The sequence below is a fragment of the Nicotiana sylvestris genome, chromosome 1, assembly GCF_000393655.2.
Source record: "Nicotiana sylvestris chromosome 1, ASM39365v2, whole genome shotgun sequence".
In the NCBI taxonomy this organism is placed as follows: domain Eukaryota; kingdom Viridiplantae; phylum Streptophyta; class Magnoliopsida; order Solanales; family Solanaceae; genus Nicotiana; species Nicotiana sylvestris.
Window position 1 is genome coordinate 93,471,916 of NC_091057.1, and position 19,478 is coordinate 93,491,393.

The following is a 19,478-nucleotide window of genomic DNA, read 5'->3' on the forward strand; positions in this document are numbered from 1 at the left end:
CCACGCGCAATGGCATGCGCCCATTCCCCAAAACACTTATCCACCACCAAGAGCCTACTAAAACCATCCTGGACCAAGTTTCCGGCCTAATCAAGCATTTAAGGATGAAAGGTTACAGAAAAAGAAAACCTTTACTCCATTGGGAGAATCATATACTAGTCTGTTTCACAGGATAAGACAACTGGACATGCTAAGGCCGATACAGTCAAAATTGCCAAATCTTTCCCCAAAAAATTTGGATTATTCTCTAAGCTGCAAATATTGTTCTGGTACTCCGGGTCATGACATGGAGAAGTGCTGGCACTTAAAAAGTGCTATCCAGGAGCTCATTGATACTAATAGAATTGAAGTTCAAGCTCTAGAGGCGCCTAATATCAACCGGAATCTGATGCCAACCCACCAAGAGACAAATATGATTGAAATAATGCATAAGGGAGGGGAGGCCAAGAAGCCTTCACAGACCATCGTGATGATTCGGTCCAGTGAGGTCAAGCCAATTGAACCATCTATGGCAGTTAAGAAGAGGTTTTCAAGTAATATGGAAGGAAAACAAGAAAGGGTGAAAATGGTTGTGTCAAGAGTGGCAAGCAGACCTATCGTAATTGTGGAGGGTGCCCGCACAGATCATGTCATTATTAAGCCGGTAACCCAGTTACCGATAGTCAATAACAGGGCTATTCCGTGGAATTATGAACGGGTGATAGTGACTTATAAAAGGAAAGAAGTTAAAGAAAAAGTCTATGAGACCCAGGGTTTGACTCGTTTGGGGAGATGCTTTGCCCCCAAGGAGTTAAGAAAAGCTAAAGATAACCCAGTATTAGTGAAGAAAGCTATAACTGAAGAAGAGGCAGAGGAATTCTTGAGAAAGATGAAGATGCAAGACTATTCTATCGTGGAACAATTGAAAAAGATGCCTGCTCAGATTTCAATATTGACATTGTTAATCCACTCAGACGAGCATCGTCGAGCCTTAATGAAAATCCTAAATGAGGCTCATGTTCTCGATAAAATCTCAGTGAATCATCTGGAAAAGATAGCAAACAAAATCTTTGAAGTGAACAGAGTCACTTTTTCTGACGAGGAATTGCCTGTAGAAGGTACTGAGCACAACAAAGCTCTTTACCTTACGGTGAAATGTGAGGATTCTGTGGTTACCTGGGTATTGGTCGATAACGGTTCCAGTGCGAATATTTTCCCTCTCTCCACTCTAAGCAAGTTGAAAGTAGAAGATGAGAGGATTCATAAGAATAGTATCTGCGTGCGGGGATTTGATGGCGGAGGCAAAGATTCAGTTGGGGATATAGTGCTAGAGCTGACAATAGGGTCAGTTGAGTTCACAATGGGGTTCCAGGTGCTAGACATAGTTGTTTCCTACAATCTGCTGTTAGGTCGACCATGGATTCATGCAGATAAAGCAGTCCCATCAACACTACACCAGATGGTCAAATTTGAATGGGATAGACAGGAAATAGTTGTGCACGACGAAGATAATTTGTGCGCTCATAGCAATGCCGTTGTTCCATTCATTGAAATGGAAGATGACAAGGGGTCGTGGGTCTACCAGGTTTTTGACACGATGTTGGTCGAGAAAGTTCCAGAGGGGAAATACATTCCAAATCCGAAGATAACCGCCACATCAGTCAGGGTGGCCTTTAAAATGTTGAAGAATGGTTTTGTACCAGGCAAAGGTTTGGGTTCATCTCTGCAGGGTATCATACAGCCGGTGTCCCTCCCTATAAACTTGGGAACATTTGGCCTGGGATTCAAGACCGCAACCGCACACATAAAGAGAGCCAGGAAATTGAAAAGAGGGCATGGGTCCTTCTAAAGCCGGTACCACATCTTTCTAAATCATCTGTCAAGTCCGGTATCAGAAGTCGCCCAGTAACAGCAATTCTCAGTTCTATGATTGATCCTGACAAGTAATTAATTGAAAAATTCGAGAAATTGTTCGATGATGTAAACATGGTCGAAATTGGAGAAGGTTCTAGCAACGTGGAAGTGCAATTTGTCGGGCCAAAAATAAAGCTTAACAATTGGAAGGCTACTCCTCTCCCCACTCAGAAGGAGTTTTGGTAGTTTATTTTGATTTTTCTTCGGTTTGTCTGGGTTATTCCAGGGTTGTAATCTAGATTTTTATCTTTCAGTCTGTTTGAGTGTGCAAAACTTGTTATCTTTTATCATTCAATGAAATGCAATCTCCCTTTCTTCATTATTCTTGATGGTTTTCCTTTTTGTTTTTCTTTTCTTTTCTATACAGTTCATTTTACATTGGTTCTAATGACATGGTATGCATGAAGAATCCTCAGTCCAGTCTTAAACATCAATCTGATTTTGAAATAATAATTCTAGAAGTAGAGTGTGATGACGAATCAGAATATGATGAGGATGGGGCTTTTGAAGAAATTAGTAAGGAATTAAATAACTTTGAAGGAACACCCAAACCCAACCTGAATGATACAGAAGACATCAATTTAGGGGACGCGGATAATATCAGAGAGACTAAAATAAGCATCCACCTTGAACCAAAGATCAGGGAAGAGATAATCAAAGCACTAGTTGAATACAAAAATATTTTTGCATGGTCATATGACGACATGCCAGGTTTGAGCACTGATTTGGTGGTCCACAAATTACCCACTGACCCGGCATTCCCTCCCGTCAAGCAAAAATTGAGAAAGTTCAAAACTGATATGAGTGTGAAGATTAAGGAAGAAATCTCCAAGCAGTTGGACGCAAAGGTCATTCGGGTCACACAATATTCCATTTGGTTAGCTAATGTTGTGCTAGTACCAAAGAAGGACGGCAAGTTCAGAGTATGCGTTGATTACCACAATCTCAACAAAGCAAGTCCAAAGGATAATTTCCCACTACCCAATATCCACATTTTGATCGATAATTGCGTCAAGTGTGAAATTGGATCTTTTGTGGATTGCTATGCAGGGTATCATCAGATTTTAATGGATGAAGAAGATGCGGAAAAGACGGCATTCATCACGCCATGGGGAACTTATTGCTACCGAGTAATTCCATTTGGTTTGAAAACGATGGGGAAACTTACATGAGGGAAATGACTACTGTGTTCCATGATATGATACACAAGGAGATTGAGGTATATGTAGACGATGTAATCATAAAGTCAAAGCAGCAGGCCGACCACGTCGGAGATTTGAGGAATTTTTTTTTTCTAGAGGCTTCACAGGTTCAACCTCAAACTTAACCCTGCCAAGTGCGCATTTGGTGTTCCATCCGGAAAATTTTTGGGATTCATAGTCAGTCGTCGAGGCATTGAGTTGGACCCGTCAAAGATCAAAGCTAAGCAAGAATTGCCACCTCCGAGGAACAAGACTGAGGTGATGAGTCTGTTAGGGAGGTTGAACTATATCAGCAGGTTTATAGCTCAGCTCACGACAACTTGTGAGCCTATTTTCAAGTTGCTGAAGACGGATGTTGTAGTCAAGTGGACTGATGAGTGTCAAGAAGCATTTGATAATATAAAATGATACTTGTCAAACCCACCTGTGCTGGTTCCACCAAAACTATGGAGACCTTTGATTCTTTACTTGACAGTCCTAGAAAATTCATTTGGTTGTGTATTGGGTCAGCATGACATCACTGGCAGGAAGGAACAGGCCATCTACTATCTTAGCAAGAATTTCACGGCTTATGAGGTTAAGTACACTCACCTAGAAAGGACATGTTGTGCCCTAACTTGGGTAGCACAGAAATTAAAACATTATTTGTCATCCTACACTACTTACCTCATTTCGCGCTTGGATCCGTTGAAGTATATCTTTCAAAAGCCTATGCCCACAGGAAGACTTGCAAAGTGGCAAATTTTCCTCGCAGAGTTTGACATCATCTATGTGACTCGGACCGCGATGAAAGCCCAAGCAGTGGCTGATCATTTGGCTGAGAACCCGATCGATGAAGAGTACGAGCCTTTGAGAACTTATTTTCTTGATGAAGAGGTGATACATATCTACGAACTGGAGCAGATTGAAAAACCAGGTTGGAAACTTTTCTTTGATGGGGCTGCCAACATGAAAGGAGTTGGAATAGGGTTTGTGCTTATTTATGAAACAGGGCATCACTATCCTGTTACGGCTCAGCTTCGTTTCTATTGTACCAACAATATGGCTGAGTACGAGGCATGCATTTTGGGTTTAAGGCTAGCTGCAGACATGGGTGTCCAGGAAGTCTTGGTCTTGGGAGACTCGGATATTCTGGTGCACCAGATTCAATGAGAATGGGAAACACGGGATTTAAAGCTCATACCATACCAACAATGTTTGCATGATCTTTGTCAACACTTTCGATCAGTAGAGTTCAGGCATATTCCAAGGGTCCATAATGAGGTGGACGATGCTTTGGCTACCTTGGCATCAATGTTGCACCATCCGGACAAAGCTTATGTCGATCCTCTACATATTCAAGTCTGCGATCAGCATGCTTACTATAACATGGTGGAAGAAGAACTTGCTGGTGAACCGTGGTTCCATGATATCAGGGAGTACATCAGAATGGGGGTATATCTGGTGCAAGCCATGGGGGATCAAAAGAGAACAATTCGACGGTTGGCAAGTGGATTTTTCTTCAGTGGAGGTGTTTTGTAAAAGAACACCAGACCTTGAATTGTTAAGATGCATAGATGCTAGACAAGCTACGACTGTCATGTCCGATGTACATTTGGGAGTCTGCGGACCACATATGAGCGGATATGTGTTGGCGAAGAAAATTCTCCGAGCAGGTTATTATTGGCTTACCATGGAGCAAGATTGTATCAGTTTTGTGCGTAAATGTCATCAGTGTCAGATACATGGAGATTTGATTCATTCTCCACCATCGGAATTGCACACAATGTCAGCACCATGGCCCTTCGTTGCTTGGGGCATGGATGTCATTGAACCAATTGAGTCAGCAGCATCCAACGGTCACAGGTTCATTCTGGTAGCCATTGATTATTTCACCAAGTGGGTTGAGGTTAAAACTTTCAAGTCTATAACCAAGAAAGCAGTGGTTGATTTTGTTAACTCATATATCATCTGTCAATTTGGAATCCCAAAGGTGATCATCAAGGATAATGGTGCTAATCTTAACAGTAATTTAATGAAAGAGGTATGTCAACAGTTTAAGATTGCACATCGCAATTCCACCCCATATCATCCCAAGGCGAATGGAGCAGTCGAGGCAGCCAACAAAAACATAAAGAAGATACTTCGGAAAATGATAGAAGGTTCCAGGCAATGGCATGAAAAATTACCATTTGCGTTGTTGGGTCATCGCACTAGTGTTCGTACTTCAGTAGGTGAAACTCCTTACTTGTTGGTATATGGCACTGAAGTAGTGATACCTGCGGAAGTTGAAATCTCGTCCCTTCGGATTGTCGCTGAGGCTGAGATTGATGATGATGAGTGGGTCAAAACCCATTTGGAATAGTTGAGTTTGATTGATGAAAAAAGTTTGGCAGCAGTGTGTCATGGCCAGTTATATCAAAAGAGCATGGCGAGAGCATACAATAAAAAGGTGCATTCAGGAAAGTTTGAAGTGGGTCAGCAAGTATTAAAGCGCATCCTTCCACACCAAGCCGAAGCGGAGGGCAAGTTCGCCCCAAATTGGCAAGGGTCGTTCATTGCAACAATAGTGTTGTCCAATAGTGCTTTGTATCTAAAAAATATCGAAGGCAAATGTGTAGACATGGCTATCAATTCTGATGCACTCAAGAGATATTATGTATGATTTCTTTGGTTCAATTGTTGATTGTTTGTACTTGGCATTGTTTCGAAGATTGGAATGACGAAGGCAATTTGTTCTCCTATCTAATCCCTCTACCCTTTGTTTCCCCTTTTGAGCCTTATTTATTTTATTTCATACCCCTCTTTTGGAATCACTAACGAAAAAGAGAGAAAAGAAAGAAAAGAAAAAGAAAAAAAAGCGAAAAGAAAAGAAGCAAAAAGAGAAAATACAAGAAAACAAAGAAATTCAGGTGTGAACTACGTTTGACCTGATTCATGTTAAGGATACGTAGGCAGCCTCACGGCTCGGTCATATCATATCAAAATAAAAATAAAAAATCCTCAAGCAAGAAACTAGGGCAGAAGTCGTGATTGTGGTAAGAGATCAGATTCCAAAAGTTGTAATTTTGACCCATTTAAGTTGCTTTTAGCCTTTTTGATACCCTTTTCTTTCCAAACATATCAAAAGAGCCCACATTGTCGTCCAAAGAAAGACCTCCCGATCAGTCTTCAAGAGATATCAAGTCAAGCAAGTAAAGAGGATTCATATCAGGGGCAACACTCTGGTTTAAGCAAGAGAAATCAAAAAATGAGAGTCTTATTGGTGAAAACCCTCGTGGGCACCATGAGGCGACGAAAGCTGAGAGAAAGTAAAAATGAGAGAGTCTTATTGGTGAAAACCTTCACGGTCACCATGAGGCGACAAAGAATTAAGGAATGAACAAATGAGAGAGGTTTGCCGGTGAAAACCCTTTAGGGCACTGTAAGCCGAACAAGGTCTGTAAGCTGGCGGAAAGTAAACATCGGGTTGCGGAGATCTTGGAGCACAAAGTAAAACAATTGGAAAAGTAATTAGTTCAATAGACTAGGTTGATTAATCCAAAATGCATACCATGATTATTGGTGCCAGTTACTCCACTCAGATAAGTTTCTTTTTCTCTCTCTAACAGTCATCCAAATTTGGATTTTCTTCTTTATTCTTAATTCTCAAAATCGTCGCATTTCATTGCTGTTAATTTTTCTCCTCTAAAGCTCTTCCAAGGTTAGCCTTGTTTCAACAAATAAGAAGGAATTTCAAAGTTTACTACCAGTTTCAAAATTGCACAAAGCAAAATGCGGCTAGGACATACCAGAGGTAGTGTGATGAAAAGTGGGACATAGAGTGTAAGCAAAAGTTAAATCGGTGAAATGGTTCAGTAATGTCGCGGGTTATGTAGAGGTCAAAAATGAAAAACAACGGTTGGGGTGTAGAGCACTCAGATCATCTAGGGTCCTGGGGTTAAGGATAAATCAGAAGGTCAAACAATTCTCGACCGGCTCAAGGTAGCCAGTCAAAGCAAAGCATGGAAAAGGAAGAACCACCTTCAGCAAGAATGCCACAACAAACCACACACTTTAAACTGACAAGATTTTTCTTTGATTTGAAACAGGGGCAAAAATTTCATTTGTTTCGGATGTGAAGAAAGAGCAAGTACCAAGCAGGTTTGATCGCAAAGTTCTCAGGACCCTCCTCGAAAATGGGACTTAGTTTAAAATTCAAAATAATCATGAGTAGAAGAATCTAGCATAAATGTACCCTAAAAGAATATAAGCGGAACTTCGAAGTTTGCATGCTTGACGTAGGATTCACTAAAAAATTTCAGGACCCTCCTGAATAATGGGACCTAGCTTTAAGAATTCCATTAGATAACAAGATTTAGCATAAGTTCTACTGTAAGGGAGTATAACTTAGCCCTAAAAATGTCACTCTTAAGATAAAACTTGATTTTGATTTTCAGGACCCTCCTGGATAATGGGATGAGTTTTAAGTCTATCTTAGATAACAAAATTCAGCAGAAGTCATACCTTTAGAAGATATAATGTAGCTTTGAAATATGCATTTTACTAGAAGTTTTCAGGACCCTCCTGGATAATGGGATCTAGCTTTCAAATTCTTATAGATATTTGGTAGCATGATTCAATTAACACCCACGGATATGCCCGGCTACCAAACTGGGGCAGAAAATTTTCTTTTGTTTTGTCTATTTTGTGGAAGTCAGGTGCCCATATGAAGAGCAGGTAAGGACAACACTAGTTTCAATGAATAGAAAGCAGTTCATACCCAAGCAATCAAGAACCCGCCTGGAGAAACAAAGGAGGACAAGTCAAAGAAAAGTAGTTTCAAGAAGAAGACAGTTTAAGTCAAGTAATCAGGAGCCCACTTGGAGAGCAAGGGAATACAATTCAAGTTTTAGCAGTCAGGCGCCCACCTGGAGAGCAAGGGAATACAATTCAAGTTTCAGCAGTCAGGCGCCCACCTGGAGAGCAATGGAATACAATTCAAGTTTCAGTAATCAGGAGCCCGCCTGGTGAACGAAGGGAAGAAGTACAATTCAAATTTCAGCAATCAAGCGCCCACCTGGAAAGCAAGGGAATACAATTCAAGTTTCAGCAATCAGACGGCCACCTGGAAAGTAAGGGAATACAATTCAAGTTTCAGCAATCAGACGGCCACCTGGAAAGTAAGGGAATACAATTCAAGTTTTGGCAATGAGGCGCCCACCTGGAGAGCAAGGGAATACAATTCCAGTTTTGGCAATCAGGCGCCCACCTAGAGAGCAAAGGAATACAATTCAAGTTTCAGCAATCAGGCGCCCACCTGGAAAGAAAGGGAATACAGTTCAAGTTTTGGCAATCAAGCGCCTACCTGGAGAGCAAGGGAATACAATTCCAGTTTTGGCAATCAGGCGCCCACCTGGAGAGCAAGGGAATACAATTCAAGTTTTGGAAATCAGGTGCCCACCTGGAGAGCAAGGGAATACAGTTCAAGTATTGGTAATTAGGAGCCCACCTGAAGAACGAAGGGAAGCAGCAAGTCAAGTGTTGGTAATCAGGAGCCCACCTGAAGAATGAAGGGAAGCAGTTCAAGTTTCGAGGAAAAGCAGTGCAAGTATTGGCAATCAGGATCCCACCTGGAGAACGAAGGGAAGCAGCAAGGTTCAAAAGAGTTCAGCAATCAGGAACCCACCTGAAAAACGAAGGGAAGCAGTTCAAGTTTTGAGGAAAAGCAGCGCAAGTGTTGGTAATCATGAGCCTACCTGGAGAACAAAGGGAAGCAACAAGGTTCAAAGGAAGACAACAATCAGGAGCCCACTTGAAGAACAAAGGGAAAACATCTCAGAATGCAATTCAAGTCAGCAACAAAGGAATCTCACTCAGAGAGTACAAGTCAGCAGGGCAGCAGAAACTGCAAGTTCAAGTTTGAAGAGATAGATAGGATTCTTGTAATTCGTATATCATAGTTTAGTCTGGCTTCTTTTATTTTGTTACGGTGTAATAAGGAGTTCAGTAAGCAGAAATAGCAGCAATAGCAGCAAAATCACAGCTCTTCGATAGTACCAGCTACAAAAACTTCTTGAACTACACGCGGCCTGATTCCCCTATAACCCGGGATATGTAGGTTGTCCAAAACCAAGACTCGGTTGCACCCTTTCTCTTTTCTCTTATCCTTATTTCTTCCCTTTTGAATAAAAATATGTTCAAAAATTAGTCACATGGCTCACCTTATCTTTGCTTGAAAACTCTTCATGTTTCCAAACAAAGAGGGGCAGCTGTGAGCACCTAATTTTTTACAACATTTAATTTTTATCACTTCTTCTATGTAAATATTTTAGGGGTTTTAACCTACAATTTTTAGCTTTGTTACACTTTTTATTATTGGTTAAAAATATAAAATTTTAAAAGGTGAATTATTACTATTAACATTGTTTTATTTTTATTTGTATTCTTAAAATAATAAAAAAAATCCGAAAAATATTATTTGTTTTTTAATTTTCAGGAGTGATTTAAAAAATAAGAAAAAAGGAAGTATTGAATAAATAAAATAAAAGTAAAAGTAGGTGGAATTATCTTTTAAAAAGTAAAGAAAAGTAGAAAATTAAAATAAAAAAAAAAAAGTAAACTTTTGTGAAAAGTAAAAGAAAGTTGGAAATAAAAAATAAATGTAAGTGTATCTGAAAATTAAAAAAATTTAATGTAAAAGAAAGTAGCATTTTGAAAAGAAAAGCAAAAGAAAGTGGATTGTTTTTTTAAGAAAAGTTAAATAAGTGGAATTCTCTTTTAAAAAGTAAAAAAAGTAGGATTTTAAATAAGATAAAATTAATTAAAGTTGGAATTTAAAAAATAAAAGTAAAGAAAGGTGGGATTTGTTTTAATAAAAAAATAAAACCAATTTGTAAGTGGGATTTCTTTTAATTAAAAAATAATAATATAATAAAATATTTTTAAAAACAAAATCTGAAAAATCTCGAAAATTTTGCTATAAATAGAAGAGAAAATTTGAGAAGAAAAAAGAAGAGAGGAGGGGGAGGAGAGAAATTTAGGTTGAAAATTTTCATTAAATTTTTCTTTCAACATTTCGGGCCTTGAATCTTGGGTTTGAAAAAGAGTTGATAGAGATTTTGTTGTTGCTGCTGTATTGACTCTACAACTTTCAGATTTTATTCATTTGAATTCACTCTCTTGTAGGTATTGTTTTGTTTACATTTAGATTTCAAGACCATGTAGCACCATGTTCATATTTTGAAATTTAAAAAAGTATGTGAAGTTGAACAATTTGTCAATATTAAGATGTAAAAAAAATAGATTGCGTTAGTGGAAGGATATTATCTTCAATTTTTGTTATTGGCTGCATATTTTCTTAAATTAACCATGTGAAGATTCAACTTCCTCTGCTTCAAAATGGTACTGTAGAAGTTATAGTGGTGATACTACAACTTTCTCTTTAGCATAGTGTTAAATAAATTAATTACTTTATGTGTTCTTTGTTATAATCAAGTTTAAAATGCATTTTTGTATGTCCATGTTTGTTTTGTTCCTTCTGTTTCATCTGAATAGTTTTTAGCATGGTTTCTTTTTTTTTTGTGCTCATATGGTCATTTAAGATTCATTATTTTGTTATAAAATTTTGTTAGTTTTTTTCTAGAATTTGAAAACGAAAGTCGGTCTTTTGAAGATGATATGAAGATGAACCCAAAGCTGACACCTGTCTTTTGTTATTTTCACATAAATGCTAACTCCACCTTTCTAAATAGTAGTATGCTATAACAAAAGGCTCCAGTGATACGCATGTAGCTAACCCATTTCTTTAGGCCTTTTGTACTTATCAATTTATACTACTCCATCCACAATAAAACATCAGAACTCATGGCCCTCATTAATTAATTTTAAATCCTTAGAATTCGAGGCATGTCATTTAGCAAATTTTCTATGGCCCTCGCAAAGTTGAAAATGCGTAGTTGTTTTAGGCGCGTAATTTAAAATTACCTTCCTAAACTCGGGTGTGCATTTCATGTGACCTAAATCCAAATCCCAACAACGTTAAATAAAATGTGTCGTGGACTGTGGGTGCATTTATGTGACATGGTTCAAGACATATTTTAAATGACGTTGCAATCTTCATAAAAATGAATAAGAGCGGTTAATAAGTTAAAATTGAACCATAGGCTAAAACATGTATTAAAATCAGATAATAGGCCAATTATAACAGTTGAGCGACCGTGCTAGAACCACGAAACCCGGGAATGCCTAACACCTTCTCTCGAGTTAACAGAATTTCTTACTCCAATTTTTGTGTTCGCGGACTGTAAAACAGAGTCAATCTTTTCCTCGATTCGGGATTTGAACCGGTGACTTGGGACACCATAAATTATCCCAAGTGGTGACTCTGAATTTTTAATAATAAATGAATCACGTTTCGATTGTCACTTTAAGTTGGAAAAAACTCCATTATACCCTTTCCGGGGTGTAGGAAAAAAGGAGGTGTGATACTCCAGTGGATAATAAGGACCGCACCATGGTGACGACCAGCTGTTGAATTCCTCCCATGTATACTCATATCCCAGACCAAAAGTGGTGCCATGTTTCTTGAGTTTTATGGGCTTAGCGATTGGAGATTCTTGCCGAGCCCTTTGCCAGGTTTGTACCCACACCAATTCAGTATGCTCTCGATCTTGTTATCCCACCATTTGACTTTGTCAACACCATTTACCTATTCGATGTGATGGTAAGTCTCTCCTCCTAACTTCTTTTCTCCCCTCGATTGATGGAATGGTCTGGCGACTATATATAGGGTTGCTACTGTCACCGTGAATGATCACCTATTGATGATTCCATTCGAATTTCACTGCCTGATGTAGTGTCGATGCTACGGCCCCAGCAGCATGAATACATGGCCGACCCAACAGTAGATTGTAAGATGCCGACACGTTTATCACTTGGAAATCAACATCGAACCAAGTTGGCCCATTTGCAAACACAGACTAATCTCCCCAATAGTGGACCTTTTGGGAACCGTCGAAAGCTTTCATATTAATGGCTCCATCCTTTATCTCGTGCAGCCCTTGCCCAATTTCTTGAGTGTTACCAGTGGACAAATGTTGAGACTGGAACCCCCATCAATTAGGATCCTGGTGATGAAGTAGTCCTCGCATTGCACAGTGATGTGCAGTGCCTTGTTGTGACCCAACCCTTCAGGTGGTAGCTCATCCTCATGAAAAGTAATTTTGTGACTTTCCAATACCTGTCCAACCATGTTAGCCATTTCTCCGTCTGTAATGTTGCTTGGCACGTATCCTTCACTCAGCACCTTCAACAAAGCATTCTTGTGTACCTCAGATTTTTGTAGCAATGCTAGGATAGAGATTTGCACCAGTGTTTTGTTAAACTGGTCGATGACCGAGTATTCCTTCGCCTGTACCTTTCTCCAAAGATTGTCTGGACCAGTATCAATGATGGGTGACCGATTAGAGTCATGCTTTCTTGACTTAGCTAGGTGTTCTAGGGTATAGACCCTACTAGTCCTTGTCATACCTTGTGCGGCAACAGTTTCCTCGAGCCTAACCTTGCCTTTTATCCTTGCCTCAGCTGTATAGTCCCATGGTATAGCCTTGGTATGGAATGGTGTTACGGCCGACATTGCCACTGGGATTGGCGTTGACATCTTTACTCCGAAAGGAGCATGGGCCATGGGTGGCAAAACTGCAACTTCGAACGGCGGGGGTGTATTTGCTGAAGTCACGAACTCGACCTCAATCGGTGCTGGTGTATTTGTAGATGATGTTGCTTCAAACTCAAGTGGCAAAGACATATTTACCTCGGCGCCCTCAAACGGATGAATCTGGACTATAATCGGATTGAGAGTAACTATTGGTTTCTTTGGATCATCACCTTCTGTGATCAACCCAATCGACCCCTCGGGATCCTAATCATCTATTTTGATCATGTGAAAACCTCCACCATTATGGTCTGGCAGCAGGTTATTGTGGACATTTGGAGCAGGTTCCTTTGCCATAATAATTTTGTTGTCAATCAGAGCCTGGATCTTGTCTTTCAGAGAACGACATTCGTCGATGATATGTCCTTTCATGCCAGAATGGTATGCACATGATTTGTTTGGGTTGACAAATTGAGAAGGGTTCTCAGGGGTTACAGTAGGGATAGAGGTGACTTAACCAGCCGCTTTGAGTCTTTCATATAGTTGGTCAATGGGTTCAGCAATGGTGGTATACTTTTTAGGGGGTCTGCGGTCAAGATTTGGTCGAGGTCTTGGGAAGTTTTGGCATGCAGGGAGTGATTGATAGTGGGATGGTTGAGCATTGTAGGCCTAGTAGACATGTGCAGGTTGGGAATATTTGGGTAAAGTAGGTTGATATGTATGAGGTGGAGCTGATTGATAAGTGGGTGATGGAGTTTGGTAGGAGGGTGAGGGTGTTTGGTAGTTTGGAGTAGGCTGATATGTGAGTGGAAGCATTGGATAGGTTTGGTATTTGATAGGAGACTTGGTTCTCTGTGCAACCATTATGGCACCTACGTCCCTCTTCTTGGACGCACCACCAGACTGTAAGGTCTTATTGGTAGCTTGCAAGACCTCGAAGTTCGTAACCATAACACTTTTGATGCCTTCCTCGATTCTTTCACCCAACTTGATGATGTCAGAAAATTTATGGCTCTCAATCAACATCAGCCTTTCATAATACTGTGGGTCCTGAGCCGGGACAAAGAATTTGTTCATTTTTTCTTCCTCTAAGGCAGGTCTGACCTTAGCTGCTTCGAATCTCCAGAGAGTAGCATACTCGCGGAATGTTTCTGTGGGCTTCTTCTTTAGGTTCTGAATGTAGAATACATCTGGTGCATTTTCTGTGTTGAACCTGAACCTGTCCATAAAGTCGGACGCCATACTTACCCAGTTTGACCATTTCTTCGGGTTTGGCTAATGTACCAAGACATAGCGTCTCCTTTCAGACTCCTCATAAAAAGTTTCATGCGGATCCTCTCGTCTTTCCCTACTCCGACCAGCTTGTCGCAGTATGTTCTCAAATGAACTCTCAGATCCCCTGTACCATCAAACATCTCGAACTTCGGAGATTTATACCCCTCCGGTAGCTCAATATCTGGTTGTATGCGGAGATCATCAGAGTTTAAACCCTCGATTCCCTTGCTCCCTTCGACGCCTTGAACTCGGCTAGTCAGTTTCTTAAGTTCTTCAGGCAGGTTCCTGATGATTGAGTCTTTATCATCAGACTCAGGTGTGCTTAAGATGGGTTGGGTGGAGTGTGTCATGGTCTCCACATCGATGGGGGTGTTGTGATGGGTGTGGAAGTGGTCATTTGTGGAGTTTAAGATTTCTGGGACGAGTAGTGGAGTATTGTTGGAAGTATGATAGGTGTTGCAGTGGTGGTAAGAAGCGGGATGGTTTTGTGGCTTTGGGATATTTTGTGGAGGTGTGGGGTTTGGAGAATTTGGGAAATTGACATCTGTAGTGGTGAGGGAAAATGACAGATTTGCCAGATTCCGAACCTGATCAAGTTCTTCTTGTAATTTCAGCAGCTTTCGTTCCAGTTGGGATGCATTTTCTTTGGAAACCTGAGTACCATGAGCATGAGTGACCTCTACCCGTTCAGTTGAGTTCTCCTTTCTGGTGTTGTTTAGAACTTCCATCTTCCCTTTGTTCTTGTTTCTGACAGGACTAAGAAGAGGAGTAGGTGGAGGTTTCATGGATCTCATGCGATAGGATAATGATGCCAGAGTGCGCAAACTAACCTTTGAGGAGGGGAATAAATAAACAAAAAGTAAAAACAAAAGGTAACAAGTTAGTGAGGATTATAAGAAAATGTTGCGATATTTAAACACATAGTGCAAGAATGTAAACCATGTCCTAGTTTAGGGAACCTCTTTGTGCCCGAGGTAGGCCTAGCGACAAATTGATTTGGAGAACTTAGAATTCTAAATACCTCATTTTATTGATAAAAAGTAGACGAATCCCAAATTGACACTAAATAACAGGAAATAAAATGTCGCTAGTGGCCATTGGCCTTATTACATTTCATAAAGCAAAAAGAAGAAAACTCCTATCTATTTGGTCCCAAAAGGACCTTCCCCAGACTCGGCATCTTTGGCTCCATCGAACACCTTATCCAACTCGTGAAGTCCTAGCAACAGGTAGGCTTTGGCTAGGTGTCCTCCCTCATTTCCTTCAGCATTCTGCAAATCCTCAATTCTTTTGAGAAATTTCCTTTCCAGCTCTACTAAACCCCACTCCAAGTATCCCAGTTGCTTGTTGGCACTGACAACCATGTCTTTCCATTCTTCGATCAGCTTTTGGTTGGTTTCTTGTATCTCACGGTGCTTGCTTTCACATTCCTAGATTCTTTTACACAGTTGATTGTATTTGACCTGAGCCTCGGCCCTTTCATCTATGATCCTGTGACCTCGAACAAACCCGGGCTGACCCAGGCCATTATGATTATCCTCCAGCCAGCCTGAATAGTACGGAGTACAACCAATATGGTATCTGTCTGGCTCGATGGTATCTCTTCCCATGACGATTTTGCAGTGCCATATATGCTGAGCTTGGCACTTGTAAGGGCTATCATCATCCTGAAAGTCGGCCCGGAAGTGACTCATCTTGTCGACCTTCGGTATAACCCACTTCCTACCCACCTTTCTCATAACTCGGAGAGGGACATAAGGGTAGGTTCTTCTTAAACCGATCAGTATCAGAAACGGTGCATCCCCAGATCGGGCGATGAATTCCTCAGTAGGGGACCATTCGAACATCCATTGTACTTGATCTTCAGTTAGATTCTCAAACAGCTCTAACCACCCCTTGGCGTCTTCCGGCTGGGCGAACATGTTGGCCATATAGTTCATTCGCCTTGGCTGATGGAAGGCTATATGATCGTCCCAGTCTCTACGCTGAATCTCTTGTTGATATTCATCCCTTTGGAGATGCTCCATGAGCCAAAGCTGGAGTAGCAAATTGCAGCCCTCGAAGTGTTTGGCTCCTTGCTGACATTTTTTCAAGGCTCGGTATATCTCTGCAATGATCATGGGCACTATGCTGAATGGTTGCCCCCCAATTCCCTCTATTAAAGTTTTGGTTACCATAGCTAGCCCGGTGTGGATCCTTACTTTCTTCATTGGAAACACTATCATCTCTAGGAAGCAAAACATGAAGACAAAGACCATTCAGTGAATATGCCCCAATGATGTGAGGGCGCACTCGTCAGGATAGGTACGGTAGGATTTGTTGTGACCGTACCTCTCGTATAAATAATCAAAGGGGATATAAGACTCTTTCAAACATGTCAAATATGGATTCTTCTTTAGACCTATCATTTTGAGAAAACCTCTGCCCTTGCGGTTTTCAAGAATTAACAAACCCGAAGTTTCCCATGGTATACCAGCCAATCCTCCTATTTCTTCTAGCAGGGGTATCATTTCAATATCCCCGAAGTGGAACACGGACCTATCACAATCCCAGAACAGAGTAGCAGCTTCTATGATTTTGTTGTTGGGTTGGATTTCCAAGCAGGAAGGTAGATTTCCTAGGTATTTTCTGACAAGAGTCTGATCACTGGAATGAAGATCCTCCCACCATCTTAACAATTTTGGGTGGATGTTGGTGACCATGCCAAATCTGGGGACTTCGTGCCTCATATTTTTGGAAGACAAAAGGGTTAGGCCCTTTCCCCCACCAGACTCGACTACTTAATATCAACAATTGGCATAAAAGCATTTAGTTCTCCAAATAAATACACAGAAAGTGATAGTGTCCGTTTGGGTTTTAGGGAAACATAGTGGACTTTGGACAAGGCTATCTTAAAGAGTCATTATGCGGACAACATAACTGACTCAGCTAGGTTTGACCATGATGCATGCACAGTTAAACAGAGTAAGGTTTCTATGGGGTTTTAGACTGGTACCCTTAAGCGGACAACTCAAGGGGGAAAGGCACGGAACCGTCGACTACACCGTTGATTGACTGGTTTTACCGTAAATACGCCTTTTCCGGATTTAGGGGTGATAATATCGGAAGGGCGCATCCAATCATTATAAGTGTTGCTATGGTATTTGTTTGGCACGAGTGGAGTATGATGTTGAGCATGATTATGCAATAATTAAAATCATGTTGGCACGTATTTGCACATTTAAGAAAGTAGTAAATACAGCAGTTTCATAATTTAAAGCAGTAGTAAAGGAAAGAAACAAAGAAGACAAGTCAGTTTTACAATTGAAAAGGAAATTGAATGCTTAAAGGAAATAAACAAGTAATTGCCTATGAAGAAGCATAAATTCACAATGACAGTCTGAAATGGTAAAAGCCTAAAAATCCCCAGCAGAGTCGTCATGCTGTCGCGCCCCCTTTTTCTCGTGAAATCGGGTTTATGACATTTGGGAGGACAACTCATTCCCTTTTGGTATTTTGGGTTTGATTTGAAGAGTCACCACCTAATGATTAGGGTGCATTAGTACACCAAAAGAATTTGATTTGAACAACCAGAGATTGGGTAAGGGATCGAAATTATTCTAAGGGGAAGGTGTTAGGCAACCCTCAGAATTCACTAGTATGGTTCCCAGCCAGACAATTATTGTGAATTTGGGTGCAAATAGCATATAGGAAAATAAGGCTCAAATAATAGGGGATTTCACATACAAAGGTTAAAAAGTAGATGAAGTTTAAAAGAGCAATTTAAGGAAGCTGATTTTAGAAAATAAAGAGTTTAAAAATGTTAAAGAAAATAAATAAGAATAAAGGGAAGGGGGTCCTAGGTTTGCTAAAATATGGATCACCCCACACAACGTCCGGTAATCACTCCTTAATGAGGGGCTACACGAGACGTTATCGCGTGGTCATCATATCCATATCTACCCTTCCCACCCCGTTAAGGTATTTAAAGCACGAATTGGTCTCGATTACTTATTGCATGCTATTACCCATCCCTTCCTATCAGTACCGGAGGCGTTTAGGACTACTAATCCTAAAAGGGGAGGGATATTAGGCTTATTTGGGGTTTCAAAGGTAAGAATCTAAGGTGACATACAAAAACACATATTTACACATTTAAGGTAGGAGCAGATATACAAACAGGGGCTCAGTTATACCTCCTTAAACAGACAAAGCACATAATTAGCATAACTTTCATGTACTGTTTAGATCTAATTTAAGAGTATGAATGACTTAAACACTGAGGCAGATTGATTTATTACATAGCTCAGATAAGAATTCCGAATTAGACCTGCCTACTGGTTGTAATGATTAACAAAAACAGATTCAGTTTGTAGTTATTAATCTAAGTCTTGCCTAAGTGTTGGAGAAGGATCCTACAAGCATGGTATCTACTGAATTCAGAGAAAAATGAAACAAAGGCTTGAAATAAAACTTTTTGAATGTATACTGATTAAACTCGCTAAGTGAGGGGGATCAGATTATTAAAAGAGAGGCAAGTTTTAGATGAATTGGTTACGAGTTCTGACAGTGTTACTGATTATATGCCTAACACTGAATCAAAATTTTTATTAGAATCTCCTATAGGCATTGTTTCTATGTGTTGCTGATTTTAGACCTTCCGTAGACATGGTAAAAAATGTGGGAGCCTTATAGACATAATATCTAAATGCATAAGACTGGTTTTAACCTATAAACATGGTATCTAACTGGCAGAATTTGTTTAAAAACCCATGAGCATGGTATCTAGGTGTAGTTGAACATGCAGAATTGAATAATCCTATAGGCATAATTTCTATGTGAAGTTGGGTATGCAGAGTTCAGAATAGACTTATAGGCATGATTTCTATATGCGTTTTAATATGCAGAATTCAAAATACCTATAGACATGGTTTCTATATGAGAGTTGGATATGCAAAATTCAGAATGACCTATAGGCATGATTTCTATATGCATTTGAATATGCGGAATTCGAAATACCTATGGTCATGGTATCTACCCTTTGCATACATAGTTATCCACACTTTTCACTAACCATCCCCAAGTGTTTATTACAAATTATTATAGCCCAGGATAAATAAAATACATCGGAAACTATAAAGAATATAACTACAACCAGAGAGGCCTGATTCTTGACTTCCTGCCTGAGTTATGATATAGATCAACTCGAAAGACCATGATCCAAATCCTTTCCCCAACCTAGGTATGTCAAAGTTCCCTAAGAGCCTCAATGGGAATCCGGGCAATGCTTACACCTAAATTGCATTATTAGAACAGGGACAAGTGCAGTGTAGAAGTGCCAGCCCTCGAGTGTCCAAGATCAAAGGGAAGTCAAGGGGTCCAAGGCAAGGCTCACAAGAGGGGCTGGGCAGAACTTAAAGACTAAGAAAGTGTGCAAGTGAAGAACAGAATTATAAGAGGGAAAAGGAGAGGGAAACAACTACAAATAAATACACATAAGGGGTTCAAGGGAATGG

The 19,478-nt window shown here is 40.2% G+C and overlaps 1 protein-coding gene across 1 annotated transcript; it reads left to right on the top strand.

Moving 5' to 3' along the window:
• The first annotated feature begins 286 nt into the window (after positions 1-286).
• Positions 287-1,828, top strand: LOC138872436 (uncharacterized). Its single transcript, XM_070150429.1, has one exon. It carries the CDS (start codon positions 287-289, stop codon positions 1,826-1,828), a length of 1,542 nt encoding a protein of 513 aa, XP_070006530.1.
• Positions 1,829-19,478: the final 17,650 nt, after the last annotated feature.

Excerpts from the sequence above, each read along its gene's own strand:
- LOC138872436 (XM_070150429.1), top strand. The coding sequence starts at position 287 with ATGGAGAAGTGCTGGCACTTAAAAAGTGCTATCCAGGAGCTCATTGAT.